Raw genomic sequence first — 19,499 nt, 5'->3', positions numbered from 1 at the left:
TTAGGGCTGTTGTGCATAGGGTCGCTATGAGTCGGAAACAACTCGACAGCACATAACAACAACAACAACATAATAGATGTTGTGTTTTATACAATCTTTCATTTACATTGTGTTTTATAAATTCATTTGTTTATTTATATTTGTTTATATTTATATATTCATTTGTTTATACGTTCATTCATTTGTTGTTGTTGTTGTTGTTATGACCCTATGTACAGCAGCTCTAAACCCTGCTCTGTCCTGTGCCAATCACATTGCCTCTGATACACACATCCCGATTACCCCAGTCACTGAATCAATCCACCTTGTAGAGGGTCTTCCCCTCTTGCACTGTCCCTTCACCCTCCCAAGCATGATATCCCTCTCCAAGGACCTGTCTCTCCTTACAACATGTCCAAGGTATGTCAGACGAAGCCCCAGAATCCTTATCTTCAAGAAGCAGCCTGGTTTAACCCTCTCCAGGTTGAATGTGTTTGTTTTCTTGGCAGTCCATGGTACATTCAATTCTCTTCTCCAGCACCACAGCTTAAAGACATAAATTCTTCTTCTATCCTCCCTAGTCATTGTCCAACTCTCTGATGCATAAGTGATTGCAAATACCATACCTGTATCAGACTCACCTCAGTCTCCAGAGTGACACCATTCTTCTTCAGTACCCTGGAGAGCCCCCTAACAGCTGACTTTCCCATCACAATACGTTTTTTATTTCCTGATCATTTACATACTGTTTTATTTATACTTTTGGATACTTGATAAGCCTAGATCCCCACCAAATAATGAGCTTTCCAATGGAATCCAAAACCCATTGGCCCCAGTTTGCCCTCAGTTCCTGCCCCTCTTACTCTGCTTGCATCTTCATCTTGTACTTCCCAAGTATAGATTATGACTTAAAAGTGCTGGATGCAGACTTTACTACAGCCTAACAACAGTTAGGTTCTCTGGATGGCTCCTACTTTCCTTCCCTTTACCTGGTTCTGGAATTTTCCCACCTCTTAGAACCAACCCTACCATCCTTCAAGCTCTGACCTCCAATAAAACCTACTCTGATCACCCCAAGAAGGAAACATGTTTCTGAAAGATAATGACTCATATTTGCCAGGGTAAAACTATGCTCCTTAGGATATTCAGTGGATGATTTCTTTAGAAGTGTCAGGCCTTTTCCCCAAGGCATGTCTTGTTGACTTGAAACACCACCTTTTCACTTAACACTTAAACATACTAAGCACTTTGCGTCTCCTAGGGACTCCTCGACCAGTTAACCCACAGCCGTTGCTCTCATCTAACCATATAGGATGGTTAATTTCTCTCCTCTGGTGACTTAGTCGTAAGATATTGTGCTGCCAGGTCAAAAGTACCCAATTTGAATCCACCATCTGCTCCTCGGAGGAAAGATGAACAATCTCCTCTTGTTCATTTTGTTGTTGTTGTTTGATACCGTTGAGTCGTAGACGCCTCATAGTGACCCTATGAACGAATGGCCTGAGCACTGTTTGTACATAGTTTCCGGAGGCAAGCTACTTCAGAAGTGGATGCCGCTCCTGCTTCCAGGCTTGATTTAGTCGGGAAGCTCCAGCCAACACTGTCCACCATGGGTACCCATTACTATGATTGGCACATCACTGTCACAGTCTTCAGCATCAGAACAACCACAAGTTACCTCTGTACAGCAATGCACAGACCAGTGCTATACCACCCAGAAGAATGTTTGACAGGAAGACAATTTGCTTGTTCATTTTACTGTCTCTGAAAAACCATTGGAGGGTCAGCTATGAATCAGTTCTGACTCAACAGTACTCAACAGCATTCTATTGACAATTATTATCTTTGGAAAAGCTGCAAGTTTTGAATGAGTTCTTAAAGATATCTTCTGGTGGGTATTTTATATATAATCTCCTTGGGTATTTATAACAACTCTGAAGAATAGTATTTTATTTTGAATTAAATATCTTACTGTCCCTGCCACACCTACACTCATTGCCTCATTTACTGTGCTAATTCATCTCATCTGAGATCTTTCTCTCTTGCACTGTCTACCTCTCCATGCATGATGACCTTCTCCAAGGGCTGGTCTCTCCTAACCACATATCAAAAGTACATGAGATAGAACTTCAACATAAAAAAAAAATCTAATGAAAACTAGCCCAGAAAGAATCAATAATTTTCATAAAGGCACCCATCTCTCATATGGCAGGATCACAACTCTAATTCAAGACAAACAAAGTTCTTACCATGCTACTTTCTACACTGCAGATAGCTTCTGTGTTGTTAACTACTGTTGGCCTCTGGTTTCTGTGGACCTCATGTGGAATAGAATATACTGCTCAGTCCTGCACATCATCTGAACACTTAGACACTGGATCATTGTGATCCATAGGGTTTTCATTGGCTAAATGTTGGAAGTAAATTGCCAGACCTTTCCTCCTAACTCATCTGAGTTTGGAAGCTGCACAAAAACAATTTAGCATCACAGCAACTTGCATGCCTCCACTGGTAGAAAACTTGCAGATTTACATGGAGTGTGCATTGGCTAAGAATCAAAACTGAATCTACTATGGACGGTGGGAATTCCATCACTGAACCACACTGCCTCCAGACTGCTTTCTGTGGTTATGTGCTACTGTTACTTGTTACCTGCAACTCAGTGACCTTACGTACAATAGCTCTGAAGTGACCATATACACAATTTCTCTGAACCTCACCCCAATCCTGAGACAGTCTCACTGTGTCTGACCTACTCCCATACTCCCATTGGCAGTTATCATGACAATTCAATTTCATCTGGAATCTTCCTTTCTCCCACTGTCTCTCCACCTCTCCAAGCATGATGCCTTTCTCCAAGGACTAGTCCCTCCTGACTACATACCCAAAGTATATGAGATGGAGCTTAAAAATCCTTGCTGTTCCAGGGGGAAGTTTGGTTTCACCCTCTTTAGGACAGACCTGTTTCTTCTCTTGGCAGTCCATGGTATGTTCAATACTCTTCTCCACACTACAACTCAAAGACATCTGTTCTTCTTCTGTCATTCTTAATCATTGTCCAGCTCAGTAATTGCAAAGACCATGCCTGGATCAGGTGCAGCTTATTCTTTAGCTGACATTGTTGCTCTTTAGCAATTTGGAGAGGTCCTGCATAGCAGATTTTCCCAATGCAATTTGTCTTTCAAATTTCTGACTACTGGTGCCAAGACTGTTGACTGTGTAGCCAAACAAGCTGACATTTACAATCTCAGTCTTTTCTCCATCTATCATGGTGTTGCCAATTGGCCTACTGGTGAAAATCTTTGTCTTCTAGATGTTGAGCTTAAACTCGTATTGAAGACTGTAATCCTTAACCTTCTGTAGCAAACCCTTCAGGTCTTTCTCAGTTTCAGCCAGCAAGGTTGTATCATCTGCATAATGCAGCCTTTTGATGCATCTTCCTCCAGTCCTGATGCTACATTCCTCCTCATAAAGTCCAGCTCTGCATATAAATTGAAAAGGTATGGAGATAGGACACATTCCTGATGCACATCTTACTTCATTTTTAACCATGCAGTATTTCCTTGCTCTGTCTGGTCAACTGCTTCGTGGTCCATGTATAGGTTTCACGTGAGCACAATCAAGTGTTCTGGGATTTTCATTCTTCTCAAGGTTAGCTACATTTGTTGTGATCAACACAGTCAAATGCTTTTGCATTATCAATGAAATGCAGATAGACATTCCTCTGGTACTCTCTGCTTTCAGCCAAGTTCCATCTGCCATTTGCAATGATGTTCCTAGTGCCACAGCCTTTTCTAAACCCAGCTTGTATTTCTAGTAGCTCTCTGTTTATGTACTGTTCCAATCACTATTGGATAATCTTCAGCAGAGTTTTGCTTGTGTGTGATATTAATTATATTGTTTGATAATTTCCATACTCTGTTGGATTACCTTTTTTAAAAAAAATGAGAATAAATATGGATGTCTTCCAATAAGTTAGGCAGAGAACAGTCCTCCAGATTTCTTGGCATGACCTGGTAAGCACATCCAGGGCAGCTTCTTTTGCTTAAATATGTCAATTGGTAGTCCATCAATTCCTGGGGCCTTATTTGTTTGACAATTCTTTCAGATCACTTGAACTTCCTCCTTCATCACCATTACCTCTTGATCATCTGTTCTTTCATATAATTCTTCTGTTTCAGCCAATTCTTCCTGGTACAGTGACTTTGTGTACTTCTTCCTTCTTCTTTTAATCCTTGCTTGTTCATTTAATATTCTACCCATGGCATCCTTAAGTATTGCAACTCAAGGCTTGAATTTGTTCCTCAGTTCCTTCAGCTAAAGAAATCCAGAATGAGTTCATCACTTTTGATTATTTGACTCCAGCTCTTTGCACAGTTCATTATAATACTTTGCTTTGTATTCCCAAGCTGTCCTTTGAAATCTTCTGTTCAGCTCCTTAACTTTCTGACTTCTTCCCTTTGCTTTGACTTCTTAGTATTGTTTAGATTCTCTTCCAACATCCATCTCTGTCTTTTCTTCTTTCACTCTTCAAATATGTCTGCAGATAGAGTGTGTCTTCTACCAGGGAGATGAGACAGTAAGAACCAAGAGATGAATGACTAGTATAATTTTGGCTATATCTGTATGAAACTTTCAACAATGCACTGTGCCCAAATAATCCATATGTACTCAAGGCTCAGTATCCTAATTTTTTTTCAAACTTAAAACTTCCTTTCTTACACCTTTTTATATATTGGATATTTCAAATGTAAGGCAATTTTGGCCAAAGGGAGCCAAGACATGCTCATAGAAATGTTCCTTTCTGACTCATAGTCACCAGCAAATTTGCTAGTTCCATCTTCCTGGAGTAACAAGCTTGTTTTATTCCTTTTGTTTCTAATCATCCTTCGAGCAAGATAGCACTCTCCATTGATTCCTTCTTTCTCTTTAATGCAGCTTCTTTTGCTCTCCTTAAGAAGGAAAAACAAGTTCCTGGAGACAGGAATAGAGAAAATTTCAGTTACACCACTGAAATTGAACTTAACTTCTGTCAACTATCCAAACATATCTATGGACTGTAAAGATGCTTTCAGAGAAAACAAGAAGTTATTTTTGTGGATTTAATTGCTACCTCAGATTACTTAGTGTTGTGACTCATTTGGGTATCTCAAAATATTGGATAGCATTAAGTGTTTGACTGCTAGAAGAAATATTGGCACCCATAGATACCATGGAAGAAAGGCCTCGTGATCTATTTCCTAAAGCTCACAGACTTGAAGATCCTACAGAACAATTCTACTCTGACATACGGGTTACCATAAGGCATGATTGATCTGTCCTGTTATGATGGGGGATAGTCAGCCCTTATGATTACGCAACGATCCTGAGCAAATTGTAGACTTTTTGGCCTGAAGTCTGGCCTCACCTGCTGTTTATCTAGGTTTGTTTCCTCCATGAGGATCATGAGGTCCTTGTGTTATAGAATCTTGGAAGTCTGATTTTATATACCCCAATTTCCATGGAGCACCAACAGAAAAAGTATCCATTGGGGGTTAACATTAGAAAAATGTCTCTCCTATTTATAATAACAATATCTAACTCATGCATAGAATATTGTCCATATTAATAGATCTATGGGATTCACTTTAGAACAGTGTCTCTCTCATTTATAATATCTAACTCTTACATGGAATTTTGTCCATATTAATTACTCTGTAACATAGAAAGGGAGCTCTGGTGGCATAGACATAGGAATTTCTTCTATTAATCCAAAAGTAACCTCTCTGGCAGTTTGAATCCACCAGTGACTCTGAATAAGAAAGATGGACAATCCATTGTTCAATTTACCACTTTGGAAACCCAGTGGAGGATCAGATATCACTTGGTTCTGCCTTGATGACAATAAGAGTGAGAGTGAGTAAGTTAAAAAAAAAAGAAAGGTCGTTGCTGCTGTTATTAGGTGCCATATTGTCGTTGAGTAACTGCGAGTCAGAACTGTCCCATAGTTGGCCCTCCAGTGGGTTTTTAGAGGTAGTAAGTCATATAGGAGGAGAATGCTTATTTTCTGAGGGGCAGCTGATGGATTAAAACCACCGACCTCTCGATTAACAGCACAGCATGAAATGCTCTACTCCACTAGAACTCTCTTCTGTTGTTGTGTACCATTGAGTCAGAACGGACCCATAACTGACCAGCCGAAAGGTTTCAAAGGCAGGAGGAGATTGCCTGTCTTTCTTTCATAAAGAAGAATCCAATTTAAGTTGCCACCTTCTTTAAGTTCTGCTTGCTGAACTTCAGTGAGAATGTTCCCTAAATCTTTGCAAAGTACTTACTTTACAGCTTACCATAAATCCCACAAACTTGCAGGCGAAAGTGCTGGCCATCTCTCGAGTCTGGATATCCTCTATATTTGAATACACCTTCCTTAAGTTGGGTCCCAGAGCACCTCCTCTGAGTCACAGTGCATTAGAGAGGGCCTTTTGAGGACTGCTGTTACCAAAACGACCACAGAAGCTGAAATGTATTTATGATGAGATATTTCCCACTTACACTAGAATCCATTGTTTCAGTTGGATTGATGCTGAACTGACCTCCAGTTGAAGGACTGGTGTGGAGTATTTCTGTGTCATCTCTTTAGAGGACTGGCGTTCTCTGCTTTTCCCGTTCTGTATCGGCATGCTGACCAGGCTCATTTTGGCCGAGCTAGTTTTAAGATAAGATTTGAAAATGTTTGCCCCCAGCATGTTGTTCCTGCTGAGAAAATATTTGCACTGATAACTGCAAGCCTATGTACATAGTGGGGTCACTTCATAAGGTCAGGACTGCGGGTGGGGGAGGGGAGGAGGGTGGTTCTGATGGCAAAAAGAGCTGTTTTATTGAGAAAATAACACCACCACAGACGCAAAACCTCAACCCTCTTCTGGAAAAACAGGATTCCAAAGACTCACAATCTTCATTGGGAAAACTAGACGAGACAAAATGAAATCAGATCATTTTTATAATGTGAATATTGTATTCTTCAATATGTACCTGTATTTCTCAAACTTTAAAATCATGCAGATATCTTGGCTTCTGTTCTTTTTAAATAACAATTTAAACATGAAAAATAGCCGTAATCATTTACTTATCAGTTAAAGTCTTTACATAAAGCTATTGAGGGGTGATGATTTTAAAACAGTATCTCTCAAAGTAAAAATAAGTACTAGTTATAAAAGCTAATATGTACATAGTGCTTTGAGTATGACTGAGTCACAAATGACCCACTGCTGACCCTCCAGCAGGTTTTTAGAGAGAGTAAATCACACGGGAGGAGATTGCCCATCCTTCTCCTGAGTGCCTACTATGTGCAAAATATTTTATTAACCAATAGAATCCTCACAACAATATTGTGAAGTTGGTGCTATTATTATCTTAGTTATAGAAAAACCTCATAGTTATTGTTAGGTGCCATTGAGTTGACTACATCTCATAGTAACCCTATGAACCAACAGATCTGAACTTTGCCCTCTCCTGTGCCATCTTCATCATCTCTTATGTACTTGAGCCTGTTGTTACAGCTAAAGGTCCACCACTTATTGAGGGGCCTCCTCTATTTTACTGATCATTTTACTGATCCTCCACCTTTCCAAGCATGATATCTTTTTCTAAGAAATGGCCCCCTGTATGAAGGACTAGCCTCTTCTAACAACATGCCCAACTTTTATAAGAAAATGTTTCACCATCCTTTGCTGTTAGATGAGAAATTTAGAAATAGAGAGATGGGACATTTTCCCAAGGTGTCTGGGCTAGTATTGGCAGTGCTGGGATCCAAACCCCAGAGGTCTGGCCTTAGAGCCACTGTTCTGAGTCCTTGTACACTGCAAACTCTCCTGGACTATATCACAAGGTTTGCTGAAAGTGAGGATGACAATGATGATATTTAGATAGAGATGTATTACTCATGAACATTTGATAATATATGATGGCTTTTACACCAGCTTTCCTTTTGTCTGTCTTTTAGCTCTATGGGAAGATGATATTATGTCCAATCTACAGATAAATAAATTGAGGTTTAATGAAGGAAAGTGATTTTCACCAGATTTCTCAGCTTACCACCTGGATCTGTCTGCGTCTAACCCCTAGATTGTCACTGTGATGTCGCCTTTCTCTACTGTTTTGGCTATTGTGTTCCAGCATTTTTATATGGTAATTGTAAATACAAAATAATTGAAGTTTTTATGTAAGTACTTGCTCAGCTAGCCTCTGGTATGTGATATATATAGGTGAAAACACTGAAATTAGTTGGAAGAGAAAATTGTTTTAGTCCTGCTTCCTCCCACATGGGTTTCAATTACACTTTCCAACTCCCCATGAGAAGAAAACAACTGTCCATACACAGTTCACTCTAAAGTATCACCACTGAGTGCCCTGATTCTTTTTCCGTTAAGCACTATCCACAGTTGTTGGTATTTTCTTCCCCTGACATCAGGAATTATTTTTTATTGGCTTTCTTAAAAAGTTCGGTATATATTGCATCTCACACCATTCTTTATTCACATTGTGTTTCATACAATCATTATCATGCATCATATTAAGACCATTATTTTAAAAATAGAAGGATAACTATGAAAACATGCATGGGAACTCGGGGGCAGAAGGGTGGGAGCAGAGGGGTGAGGATAAGTATGGAGGAAACCACAGGGTTGTACAGTTTGGTGGGTGGAGGGAGGAGGACAAGGAAAAAGGAAGAATCCGAGTGAAAAGACCAGGAAATGATGGGCAAGGTCCACAGAATTTTTTTTGGTTTTTGTAGAATATGCATAGATGTGCCTATCCCTTAGTGAAGTGATGATGAAGCTGACCAGTACATTAGTAACCGCAAAGGAGACTGTTTATTTAGACCTTTTGATGAACATTTCCTTGTCTAGCTGAATATGTAAAATTATTGTATTGCCTTTTCACTCTCTCCCTGTATGTGCAGAGTCCTCACATGACTTATATGTACACAGTAAGTATAATTTGCGCCCCAGTACCCCTGCCATACAGAGCTTTCTGTGTGTGTCTGTCTCACCATCCCTCCCCTTCCCCATGGCTCTTTCCCCCCATTAGGCAAATGGCAGGCTCATGCCACCTGTTAGCATTACATCATTGGCTCCCCAGAACACAGTCTCACCAAAGGCTTTAAGCAAAGTAATTCTTCTTGTATTGTTTGTACTCAAAGAGCTGATATCATGCCAACTGATGTCATTGTATGTATTTGTGTAAGTGCTATGGCAACTGGGCAGGTGGGGAGCCTCCAGCTGATGTCATTGGGAAAGGAGGTGTGGAGACGGAATTTTAAAAAGCTAAATGCAGCCTTTTCTGTATGCAGTGGTTTTTTGGGCATCTTTTTTTTTTTTTCTTCACTAGCTTCTTTTAAGATAAACTACAGTTTCAGAACCCTGAATAGGAACAGAAAGACTTTATTTCCCCCTTCGAGAGGTTTAAACTTTGTCTTCTTGTTCTTCCCTTTTACATGGGAAAGTATAACAAGTACATTTGCCTTACGGAAAAAAAGGTAAATTAGTTTCCATAGCAGAATTTGTGTGTCTGTGTGGAACTATCTGCAAACGTTTTATGGAGGCAAAACTAAGGAGATTTCACACACACACACACACACACACACACACACACACACACACAGAGAGAGAGAGAGAGAGAGAGAGAACAACCAAAACCCTCTCAGAAGTCCCAAGTCAATAATTTTCTCTCTGATAAATTTTTTTTTCTTTCAGTTTTTAAACATATTTTTTGAACCGTGTTAGATTTTATCCTTGTAGTTTCATCAAAGAGTAAACTAAAAACATAATTAAAATGAATATACACCACTTTTATTTTTCTTTCCAAGAGCAAAGGTTGACTTTAACTCTCTCCCATGTGTAAGGTGATCATAACGTTACACTTTAATAAACATGGCTGTGTCTGTGGCTTGTGAAGCCATGAGGCTCGGCTGAGGTTACAGTTTGGAGCTTCCCTCAGCAGTTTCCAAACATGAAAGTCAAAATGAAGAGGAAAGCATGTTCTGTTCAGAAACTAATGGACAAATGGACTTCCTGCCCTTGTTTCAGCATAACCGCATCCTGTTTACACGTTGGGGTGCGAGCCTTATCTCCCGGCATTATCAAGACAAACATGAAGCACTTTTCCAGGTTTGAGTGCAAATGCTTTGTTCTGTGGCTTCCAGCTTGTAGAAGTTTTTCAAGTTTTCCCTCTGTTCAAAGAGAAGGGCTGACTTTTTGTCTCACTCTGTTGGCCCAGAAGTATCACTCCTGTAGTGGTGATAATGCCAACTCAACGTCTTCATCTTCATAGTGTGCAGTTTCGATATGAGCCTTCTGATAACCGCTTGGCAATCATCTCTGTGCTAGTTTGTATAACAAACCGAAAGAAACTAAAACCTATTGTAGATCCAACTTAATTTTTCTTTCCATTTTTTCATAATCCTTCAGCCTTTGATTATAGAGTGGATATTTCTGAATGGATTTTTTTTCGCCTGATATTAAACAACCATTTTTTGTTGTTTTTGGTATAGTGTATCAAAACAGTGCACTCTTTTAATAGCTGCATAATATTTCATTAAATGAGTATAAGAACTTTTACTTTGTGTTTTTCTCTTGTCTTATATAAAAGAAATAGTGCTATATATGTATAAAAGTGAAATACACACACACATGCACTGTGACACTAATGTGTCAAATGTGATGATGGTTACCCATGATGGACAATGTTTGGTGGAGCTTCCCAATTAAAACAAGCTTGGAAGCTTTCAGAGTGACATCCACTTCCAAAATGGCTTGCCTTTGAAAACTCTATGAAACTAGAAAAACGTTAAAAGTTATGTAAGTGTTCAAGTCTTTCTTTCATAGGATCACTATGAGTCATCTCTGTCTTGATGGCAGTTAACAACAATAATCTGTACACATACACACACATAATCAATTCATTGCCATCAAGTTGGAACCAACTCATAGCTGACTCTCAGTGGGTATCTATATATGTGTATGTATATACATATAGTGTATGTGTTCTCATGGTGTATTTGTAGGGAGTTGCACAGCTAATCTAAAGTTAGTTCATATCTGGCAGCTGGATTTCACCAGCAGCTCTGTAAGAGGAAGATGGACAATCTCAAAAACCCAGTAGAGGGTCAATTATGAGCTTGTTCTGACTCAATGTGTTTGAGTTTCATGTGTGTATACAAAGGGATGATCTTATTACACAAGAGATGATTAAATCTCTGGCTAGATTATTTCTTTAAAACACAGACCCATAAATGAGACTTCACCAGTTTAAACTTCTATGCTAAAGTCCTAATTCTTAGGAGGTAAAGCTGATCCTTAAACTCAAAGCTGTGTACTCAGTGGGCCCACCAGAGATTTCCTGATCGATTTAAATACTCAAAGACCCCAGAAAGGCAGGCAAGGACTGAGCTCCTCTGAATTTATTCTTTTGGAAGTCATTGCTGACAAATGACATGGAGGATGTGTATATGTGTATGTGTGTGAGAAAAAGAGAGAGAGAAATGTCGTAAAGAAATTATCTTTTTTTCCCAAGCAGTTCTCTGCAGACTTCATCTTTGAGCAGTAGTTTAGATGATGTTAATACAAATTGCTCATGCTGACTGAGCATACATTTGGTGCCAGGCAATATGTTAATGAGAACTTCCTGTGTATTCCTAGATTCACAAGAACACTAAGAGGTGGATGTCATTACCATCATTGTACAGATGGGAGAACTGAAGTACAGAAAGGGATTAACTTGTTAGGTCCCACAGCCAAGCAGTTAGAAGCCATAGTTTGGCTCCCTCCAGGTCCCTGCTCATAACCATTCTGCTGTATTAGGCAGACATCTTGGCTTTCTGCATGGGTTGAGCTTGTGAAGAGAACCAGACACTGGTCTGCAGGGCTGAGACACTCATAGAGCTTCTCCTGGTTAGAGACCTGCTTGGAGGACATCTTATGTATCTCCCTAGGCATCCAAAGTCCAGGACACCCAGCAGCCAAGGAGCTAGGGTCCTTTAAGGCTGATACTATTCACTGAGGGTGAAGTCACCTGATGCTTACAAAACTCTTTTCAGAGGAACATACCCACTTTATTCAAAGAGCAAGTTTTAGAACACAACACTACCCACAGTTACTATCAGCCAAAGCTTGGCCTGGGTTGCCAAATGCACTCTCATTTTTTTCCTTGGCTTTGGAAAAAACCCCAAACCCAAAACGACCCACACATAATCAAACTCCCCCCCACACACACACATTTCTCTGGAGAGGGGGTATTTTTTTGCTAGCTTTGAAGCCTTACGGGTAATCTTTTTTCTTTCTATGTTTTTGCTTCAGGTGGACTTAGCAGTTTTAAGCAGAACCATGAAAACCTCTGTGACAACTCCCTCCAGCTCCAAGAGAGCGCGGAGATTGGGGGTGGCGCATCTGCTGCCTCGGGCATTCTACCTCAGTCCATCCCCACCACCCCTGACATCGAGAACGCAGAGCTGACCCCCATCCTGCCCTTTCTGTTCCTTGGCAACGAGCAGAATGCTCAGGACCTGGACACGATGCAGCGGCTGAACATCGGTTATGTCATCAATGTCACCACTCACCTTCCCCTTTACCACTATGAGAAAGGCCTGTTCAACTACAAGAGGCTGCCTGCCACCGACAGCAACAAGCAGAACCTCAGGCAGTACTTTGAAGAGGCTTTTGAGTTCATTGGTAACTATCTCCCACAGGGATCACTCATCTTCTGACTTCCTTTCCCTCAGGCTGGGGCTTTGATATCTAGTCCAAGACTTCTTCCTGGGCTTCAGAAAAGCTAAACTGAGGTATTTTGCCCCCCACCCCCATACAACATGATGCAGCCAGCAGGTGCTCCTAAGTTATAGCCAGTCAAGTGTACCTGAGCCTGCAGGTTGTGTGTAAATGAAAAGCAATTCAATAGGGTTGGGTCAGCTCAACTAGATCTTTTAATTCTTAAAGCGCTAAATGAAAAAGTGGTTAATGTTCTGTGCCATCGAGTTGACTATGACTCATAACAACTCTATAAACATTGGCTCTGAAACTTGCCCTATCCTGAGCCAGACTCACCATCTCTGACACACCTGACCCCATTGCCATGGTCACTGTGTCAATCTGTTTTATCCATGATGTCCTTTTCCAAGAACTGGCCCATCCTGACAACATGCCCAAAGTGTATGGGTTGGATTTGCCTTCTACAAGAATAATTTATGCAAAGTATGGAATTAGAAGTTAAAACAAATGTTCCATCCTGTTATTGCCCCAGTGTCTTGTAGGATATAAAAATAGTTTCTGTATGCTTATTTGACACCATATCTAAACAAGCATATACCTCTCCATGACCTTACTAAGCTGCACTCATTTTGCATAGGAGATGTTTCTATTTCCCAACCTTGAGTAAAACTAATTTGAATTTGGCATGGCCTCTTTGAATGGGGGTGAGGCAAAGGCAACATCTGCGGAAGGTTTGATTCTAACGAAACATTTTCAAGATAGAGAGTGCCTACTGTGGCCTAGTGGCAAGAAGCTGTGCTGCAGTCCCAAAGGCACATAGTTCAGATCCACCACCTGCTCCACAGGAGAAGGATGGGCATTTTCCTCTTGTGTAATTAATTGCCTCTTAAAACCCATCAGAAGGCCAGCTAGGGGTCAGTTCTGACTCCATGGTAGTGGTGGTGGTTGTTGTTGCTGTTGTTGTTATGTGCCGTCGAGTCGCTTGCGACTCATAGCGACCCTATGTACGACAGCCCTAAACCCTGCTCTGTCCTGTGCCAATCGCATTGCCTCTGACCTATCCTGATTACCCTAGTCACTGAATCAATCCACCTCATAGAGGGCCTTCCCCTCCTGCGCTGTCCCTCCACCCTCCCAAGCATGATGTCCCCCTCCAAGGACCTGTCCCTCCTTGCAACATGCCCAAAGTATGTCAGACGAAGCCCTAGAATCCTTGCCACCAAAGAGTAGCCTGGTTTAACCCTCTCCAGGATGAATCTGTTTGTTTTCTTGGCAGTCCTTGGTACATTCAATACTCTTCACCAGCACCACAGCTCGACTCCATGGTACACAACAATAATAACAAGGAGGGAGAGAAAAGTGAAGGGTTAGATGGAGGGTGGTGGGGATAGTGGATTGGCCTTCCTTCTAACCTCTTACTCTAAATTCTTAAATACTAAGCAGCAAGAAATGTTAGTGAGATGATACTAGGTTTATTTGCATAATTGATTTTTAACGTGAACTCAGGTGGCTTAGTGGAAAAGAGTTGTGCTGCCAACCTCAAGCCTTGCAGTTTGAATCCACCAGCTGCTTCCCTGGATAAAGATGAACTGTGTCTTCCCATGTAATTAATTGCCTCTGAAAACCTACTGGAGAGTCAGCTATGAGTCATTCATGACTCAATGGTCCATAACAAAAAACAACATCCCTAACTTACTGAAGTAAGAAAGGTCAATTATTGTAGTTTACAGAGTTTCCAAGAAGGAACATTCTAGCCCTTAACCAGCCAATCAATTGTTACCAAGTCAATTCCCACTCATAGCGACCCCATGTTATACTTAAAATTGTCACTGTCTGACCGCCAGACCTTCTAAAGCATCTCTGGCTGTCTCAAAATTTAAAACTATAGATTGAGTTAACCACATAGGGTCTACACAGCTGACTTTCACCTTTAGAAAGAAATAGTAACCTAAAGGTAACTTCTGCCATGTTCATGGCCTTGAACTGCTTTAAGATTTAAATTGTTATCTGAGGAACTCTTGGTTTTCAAGTGATACTAAGCCCTCCACCACCATTTTTTTAAAGATAAAAGAGCAACACAATACTGTGTCCAAATATTGCTGCAGGTTGTTCCTGAATCTTTGTACCAGAAGAATTTACTTATATGATACTCCTTTGTCAGAAAGAAAAAGAAAACAAAACAAAAAGAGCCCCAGTAGCACAATGGTTAGACACTTGGTGATTTGAAACCACTGAAAAACATATGGTTGTATACTTCTGTGACAATGACAGCCTTGAAAACCTTTTAAGGATGCTGTACTCTCGCCTTCAGGGTTATTATGAGTAGGCCACCTCAATGCACTCAACAACAGTGGCTTTTGTCAGGAATAGAGCCTTGGATTTAAGAGACATTGGGTTTGGTAGATTTGCTGTAGAATTAAGAGTTCTCATCACATTGCCCAGCTGTTTCCCTTGCTAATTGTATCTAAACTCCTTAAACTCAGGACTAGGGAATGTTTAGAAGAAAATACCAAGTGGTCACTGAAAGAGAAGTAAGTTTTCTCCTTAAAGGAATTTTGTGTCAGAGGAGGAACCAGAACCTAAGACTCTTGACTCAAGCCAGGGACCTTTCTGCAGCATCACGGAGAAGTGCTCACAGTGCTCTGTTAGCTCACCACTGACAGCTCTGGTGGTTGCAGAAAGACTGTGGGTTCCTATTGTTGTTATTGTTAAGCTTTAAAAGGATTTCAACCTGTGCTCGCTTCGGCAGCACATATACTAAAAGGATTTCAACCAAGTCTTCCACACTTTTTGTAGATTACTCAGACTCCCCCCTGTTTAAAAAGGGAAAATATACATAAATAACAAACCAGCTTTAGCCTGAAGAACAATTCAGGATCTTAGTCTACCTAGGTGCATTTGTATTTTCATTGAAGTAAATTGAATGCACTGAAATCTCACAGTTGTAGAGAAAATGTAGCAGAATTTTTTAAACAATATTTATGAAGAGTCTAATAAAAACTGCTCAGAGTCTATTTTCTTATTTAATGTTATTGTTGTTAAGTGCCGTTAAGTTGTAGGCGACTCATAACAACCCTATGAATGAAAAATCTGGACACTTGTATAACTTTCATCCTTTCTCCAGGTTCATAGGGTTTCTGGAGGCAAGCTATTTAGGAAATGGATGCCACTATTACCAATTTATAATTCCTGAAATGCATTTTTATAACTCATGAAACTGCTTAGCTTATAGTATCTCTACTGATCAGTCAAGTTGATTGAGGCTAAGGATTTTCCTGACTTTCAAAAGGTTACTCAGCTCATGTGAAGTACAGTTATGAATCAGACCTAACAGTTTGAAGATCCTGTTCTTACCCCAGGCAGTTTAATTTTGGTTTGTTGTTGTGTACCATTGAATTGAAATCTACCCATAACTGGTCCTCCAATGAGTTTTCAGACATTTAATCTCATGGGAGGCGATCTTCTATCTTTTTTTCTAAGAAGCAGATGGTGGTTTTGAACTGCATGCCTTTGGGTTGACAGGGCAACTCTTTAGCATTATGTAATGCTGAAAAGAAAATATTGAATATAGGAGATACCTTTCTTCTTGAAATAGTGTTGCCTGTTTTGAGAGACGTATACCTAATCTATAGATTTTTAGGACAAAAATTTACATAATGTTCCCTTAATTGGCTCATTGGTGGGTAGTCACTCTAATCCCCCTCCCTTTTCTTTTCCTTTGTTTAATTAAATTGGTGTTCATGCAGGGTTACTTTCTATAATATGCAATGTATTCTAGAAGAATCACTAAGAATATGTTCAGAGAGCATCCACCTGAGCATTTAATATGTTGAAAACTTAAAAAGTAGGGCCTCTTTCAATTGCTCTCAATCCTGAGCCATGGCTGGAATTCAGTCTTCCACATCATCTCCATGTTGGATGTGAAGGGAGCAGAACAGTTAAGGTGTAGGGCCCTATGTGCCTGAGTACTACAAGATTTTAGTTCACCTTAAAATAATTACATTTTCTGGCAAGAAGCTAAACATGAGTCTCTTGAGTTTCTAGTCAAATTTTGTTTCTTTAAGCTTAGTTAATTAAGATTTAATAAGGCTGAAACTTATCCATGTAATATCAGATCCTGTATACAGCATTTCAGTATGTTAAAGAAAACATTGGATGCAGGAGTGGCATCCACTTCCCAAATAACATGCCTCTGGAAACCCTTTGAACTCTGATAAATATTGATAGTTGTAGGGGGCTTCAGGCCTTTTGTTCATAGGATCGCTATGAGTTGTGATTGACTCCAAGGCAATCAACAACAAAGAAAACATACTATGTTTTTCATCATTTGGAAAGACTTTTACCAATCACACTAATTTTTATAAGTCATACAACTTGGCAATCAGAATCAAAATTTTTAAACATAAAAGTAACCACATATGCATAGATGTATATGTATTTTTTTCCCTTCTATCCTCATCACCTCCTTCTCTTTTTCTTTTCTCCATCCTTCTTTCTTATTTCTCCTTCTATTTTAATAATATGAACTAAAAAATAAACACAAAAAAACCCCAAAATATTTGAGAGAAAGACTACATGATTACTATTGTCAAATCACTCAACTCATAGGCATTAAAACCTATTGCCACCAAGTCAATTTCATCTTGTAATGACATGTAGGACAGTAAAATTGCCCCATAGGATTTCTGAGGCTCTCGTCTTTAGGAAGCAGATTGCCTAATCTTCCTCCTCAGAGAGGCCATTAGGTTCAAACACCAGCCCCTAGATTAAGACCCAACATTGAGTTCACTCCACCACTAAGACTCCTTTCATGATTACTGAAAGTCTACTTAATTAGGAGCTCACTTAACATGTAGGTTAATTGTGTTATAGGATTATGCTGCCATCATCTGTAAAGCAAACTGATATTATTGATAATGCTTTTCCCTAAACTTCTCCATAAAGTTGGAACTGACTCATAACTGACTCTTCAGGAGGTTTTCAATTTCATGAGAGGAGATTGCCCATCTTCTTTCCAACAACACCTGGTGAATTTGAACATCACGCCTTTGAGTTGACAGCACAACTCCATACTTACTAGGTCACCAGAGTTAGTTTCCTATGTTTTTGTTTTGTTTTTTAAATGGAGAATATCTAGGAATGCATGTCCTTACTCAGCTTAATATTGACTGTAATTCACTGTAGAGATTGTGGCCTACACAAACAAAATCCATTGGGAAATTATACTTGCTTTAAAAAATAATATTTACATGTCTTCTTTGACTACAAAATAAAGCATTGTCTGGTCTAAAGAGAATCTAATCTCTCTCCTTCCTTCATATTCCCTCATTCCCTTCTCCTCCTGTCTTTCTCTCTCTGCAGAGGAAGCACACCAGTGTGGAAAGGGACTCCTCATCCACTGCCAGGCCGGGGTGTCCCGCTCTGCCACCATCGTCATTGCTTACCTGATGAAGCACACTCGGATGACCATGACTGATGCTTATAAGTTTGTCAAAGGCAAACGACCAATTATTTCCCCAAACCTTAATTTCATGGGGCAGTTGCTAGAGTTTGAGGAAGACCTTAACAATGGTGTGACACCGCGAATCCTTACACCAAAGCTGATGGGTGTGGAGACAGTCGTGTGATGATGGTTTGGAGGGAAAGGATTCCTCCTCCTCTTTAGAGACAAAGGGAAAAAAAGACTGTTTTTTGTTTTCTTTCTTTCTCTCATATTTTTTTAAGACGGAGGTAGACTTGTGAATGAAAACAGACTTGTTCAGAAATTTATTTTTTAAAAGTGTGAGAAGCATTTCATTTTGGGTGCCAATGGTGTCTTTGTTGATGCCATCGATTCTAAGGTTCACATCCTACAAATGAGAAAGCAGAAAGATTAAAAGAGTCAATTATTTTTTTAAAGTCAAAAATAAAAATATGATAAAACTTGATTATTCCCCTTTCCTTTCACTGTTTGTAGAATTTGTGGTTAAATAGTCTGTGCAGGTTCATAGACCTATGATGCTACACTCTGAAGCAATGACAAAGAACCAAAAGTAAGGAGAAAGTACATGAAGCCATGGGGCTGCCTGACCATCTACATAAAATGCAAATTCCAACCAAACCATGCTCTGCAGTACTCACAGATGCAGAGAGAAGATCAGGGCAGCTTAATGTAGAACCCTTCATTCACACATTCTTTAAGGAGACAAAGTGTACTGTTGATTTTGTGTGTTTCATGCTCTGGATTTTTGTTTTTGGGTTTTCCCCCTTCTTTTGGTTTAAGAGATTCCCTCCCCCCATTTTTTATCATTGTACCATATGCCTTCACTGGCTTCTTGTGCAATAATATGATGTTTTGAGTGTATACACAAGTTAGTGCTGGCAGCCCAATAATAGATAAAATAGTGCAAATTTGCCAGCTTGGAGATAGAAAAGAATGAAATAAAACAAATTCTTTTCCTTCATGTCTTGTACCTTTGTTCTTTTTTTGATCTGATTCTGGTAATAATGCCATAAACCTTGTTACATATGTATATCAGAATGTAAAAAAAAAGACAAAAATTTATTTAAAAATATTTTTTGCATAAAACTTAATGTGTTTCTGTTGATTGTGTCAAATTCATTTTCATTCTAGAAATGAAATTTATTTTGGGATATGTCTTTTTTCACCCCTCTTTCCTCAACTTCACTTCAAGCATCTTTTACAATTACACAACAGCATGGGTTTGTTTGCTATTGTGACCTGTACCTTAACTGGGAATAAGATACTTATTTGGAGAAAGGGAGATGAAGGTTGGA

General features: G+C 39.7%; 1 protein-coding gene across 2 annotated transcripts in view; it reads left to right on the top strand.

The window, feature by feature from the left end:
- Positions 1–18,641, top strand: part of DUSP10 (dual specificity phosphatase 10) — a 71,871-nt gene extending 53,230 nt beyond the window's left edge. Inside the window, exons 3-4 of one of the 2 annotated variants that reach the window (XM_006894545.1) lie at positions 12,315–12,686; positions 18,084–18,641. In XM_006894545.1, coding sequence (XP_006894607.1) covers positions 12,315–12,686; positions 18,084–18,349 — 638 coding nt within the window. In that variant the 3' untranslated portion in view covers positions 18,350–18,641. The remainder of the gene's footprint in view (positions 1–12,314; positions 12,687–18,083) is intronic. The other variant, XM_006894546.1, reaches the window with a different exon arrangement.
- Positions 18,642–19,499: the final 858 nt, after the last annotated feature.

Source organism: Elephantulus edwardii, unplaced genomic scaffold (genome assembly GCF_000299155.1).
Source record: "Elephantulus edwardii isolate Elephantulus edwardi_28Jun2011 unplaced genomic scaffold, EleEdw1.0 scaffold00146, whole genome shotgun sequence".
Taxonomy (NCBI): domain Eukaryota; kingdom Metazoa; phylum Chordata; class Mammalia; order Macroscelidea; family Macroscelididae; genus Elephantulus; species Elephantulus edwardii.
The sequence above is the reverse complement of the archived record's forward strand: the minus strand, read 5'-3'. Positions and strand labels throughout refer to the sequence as shown.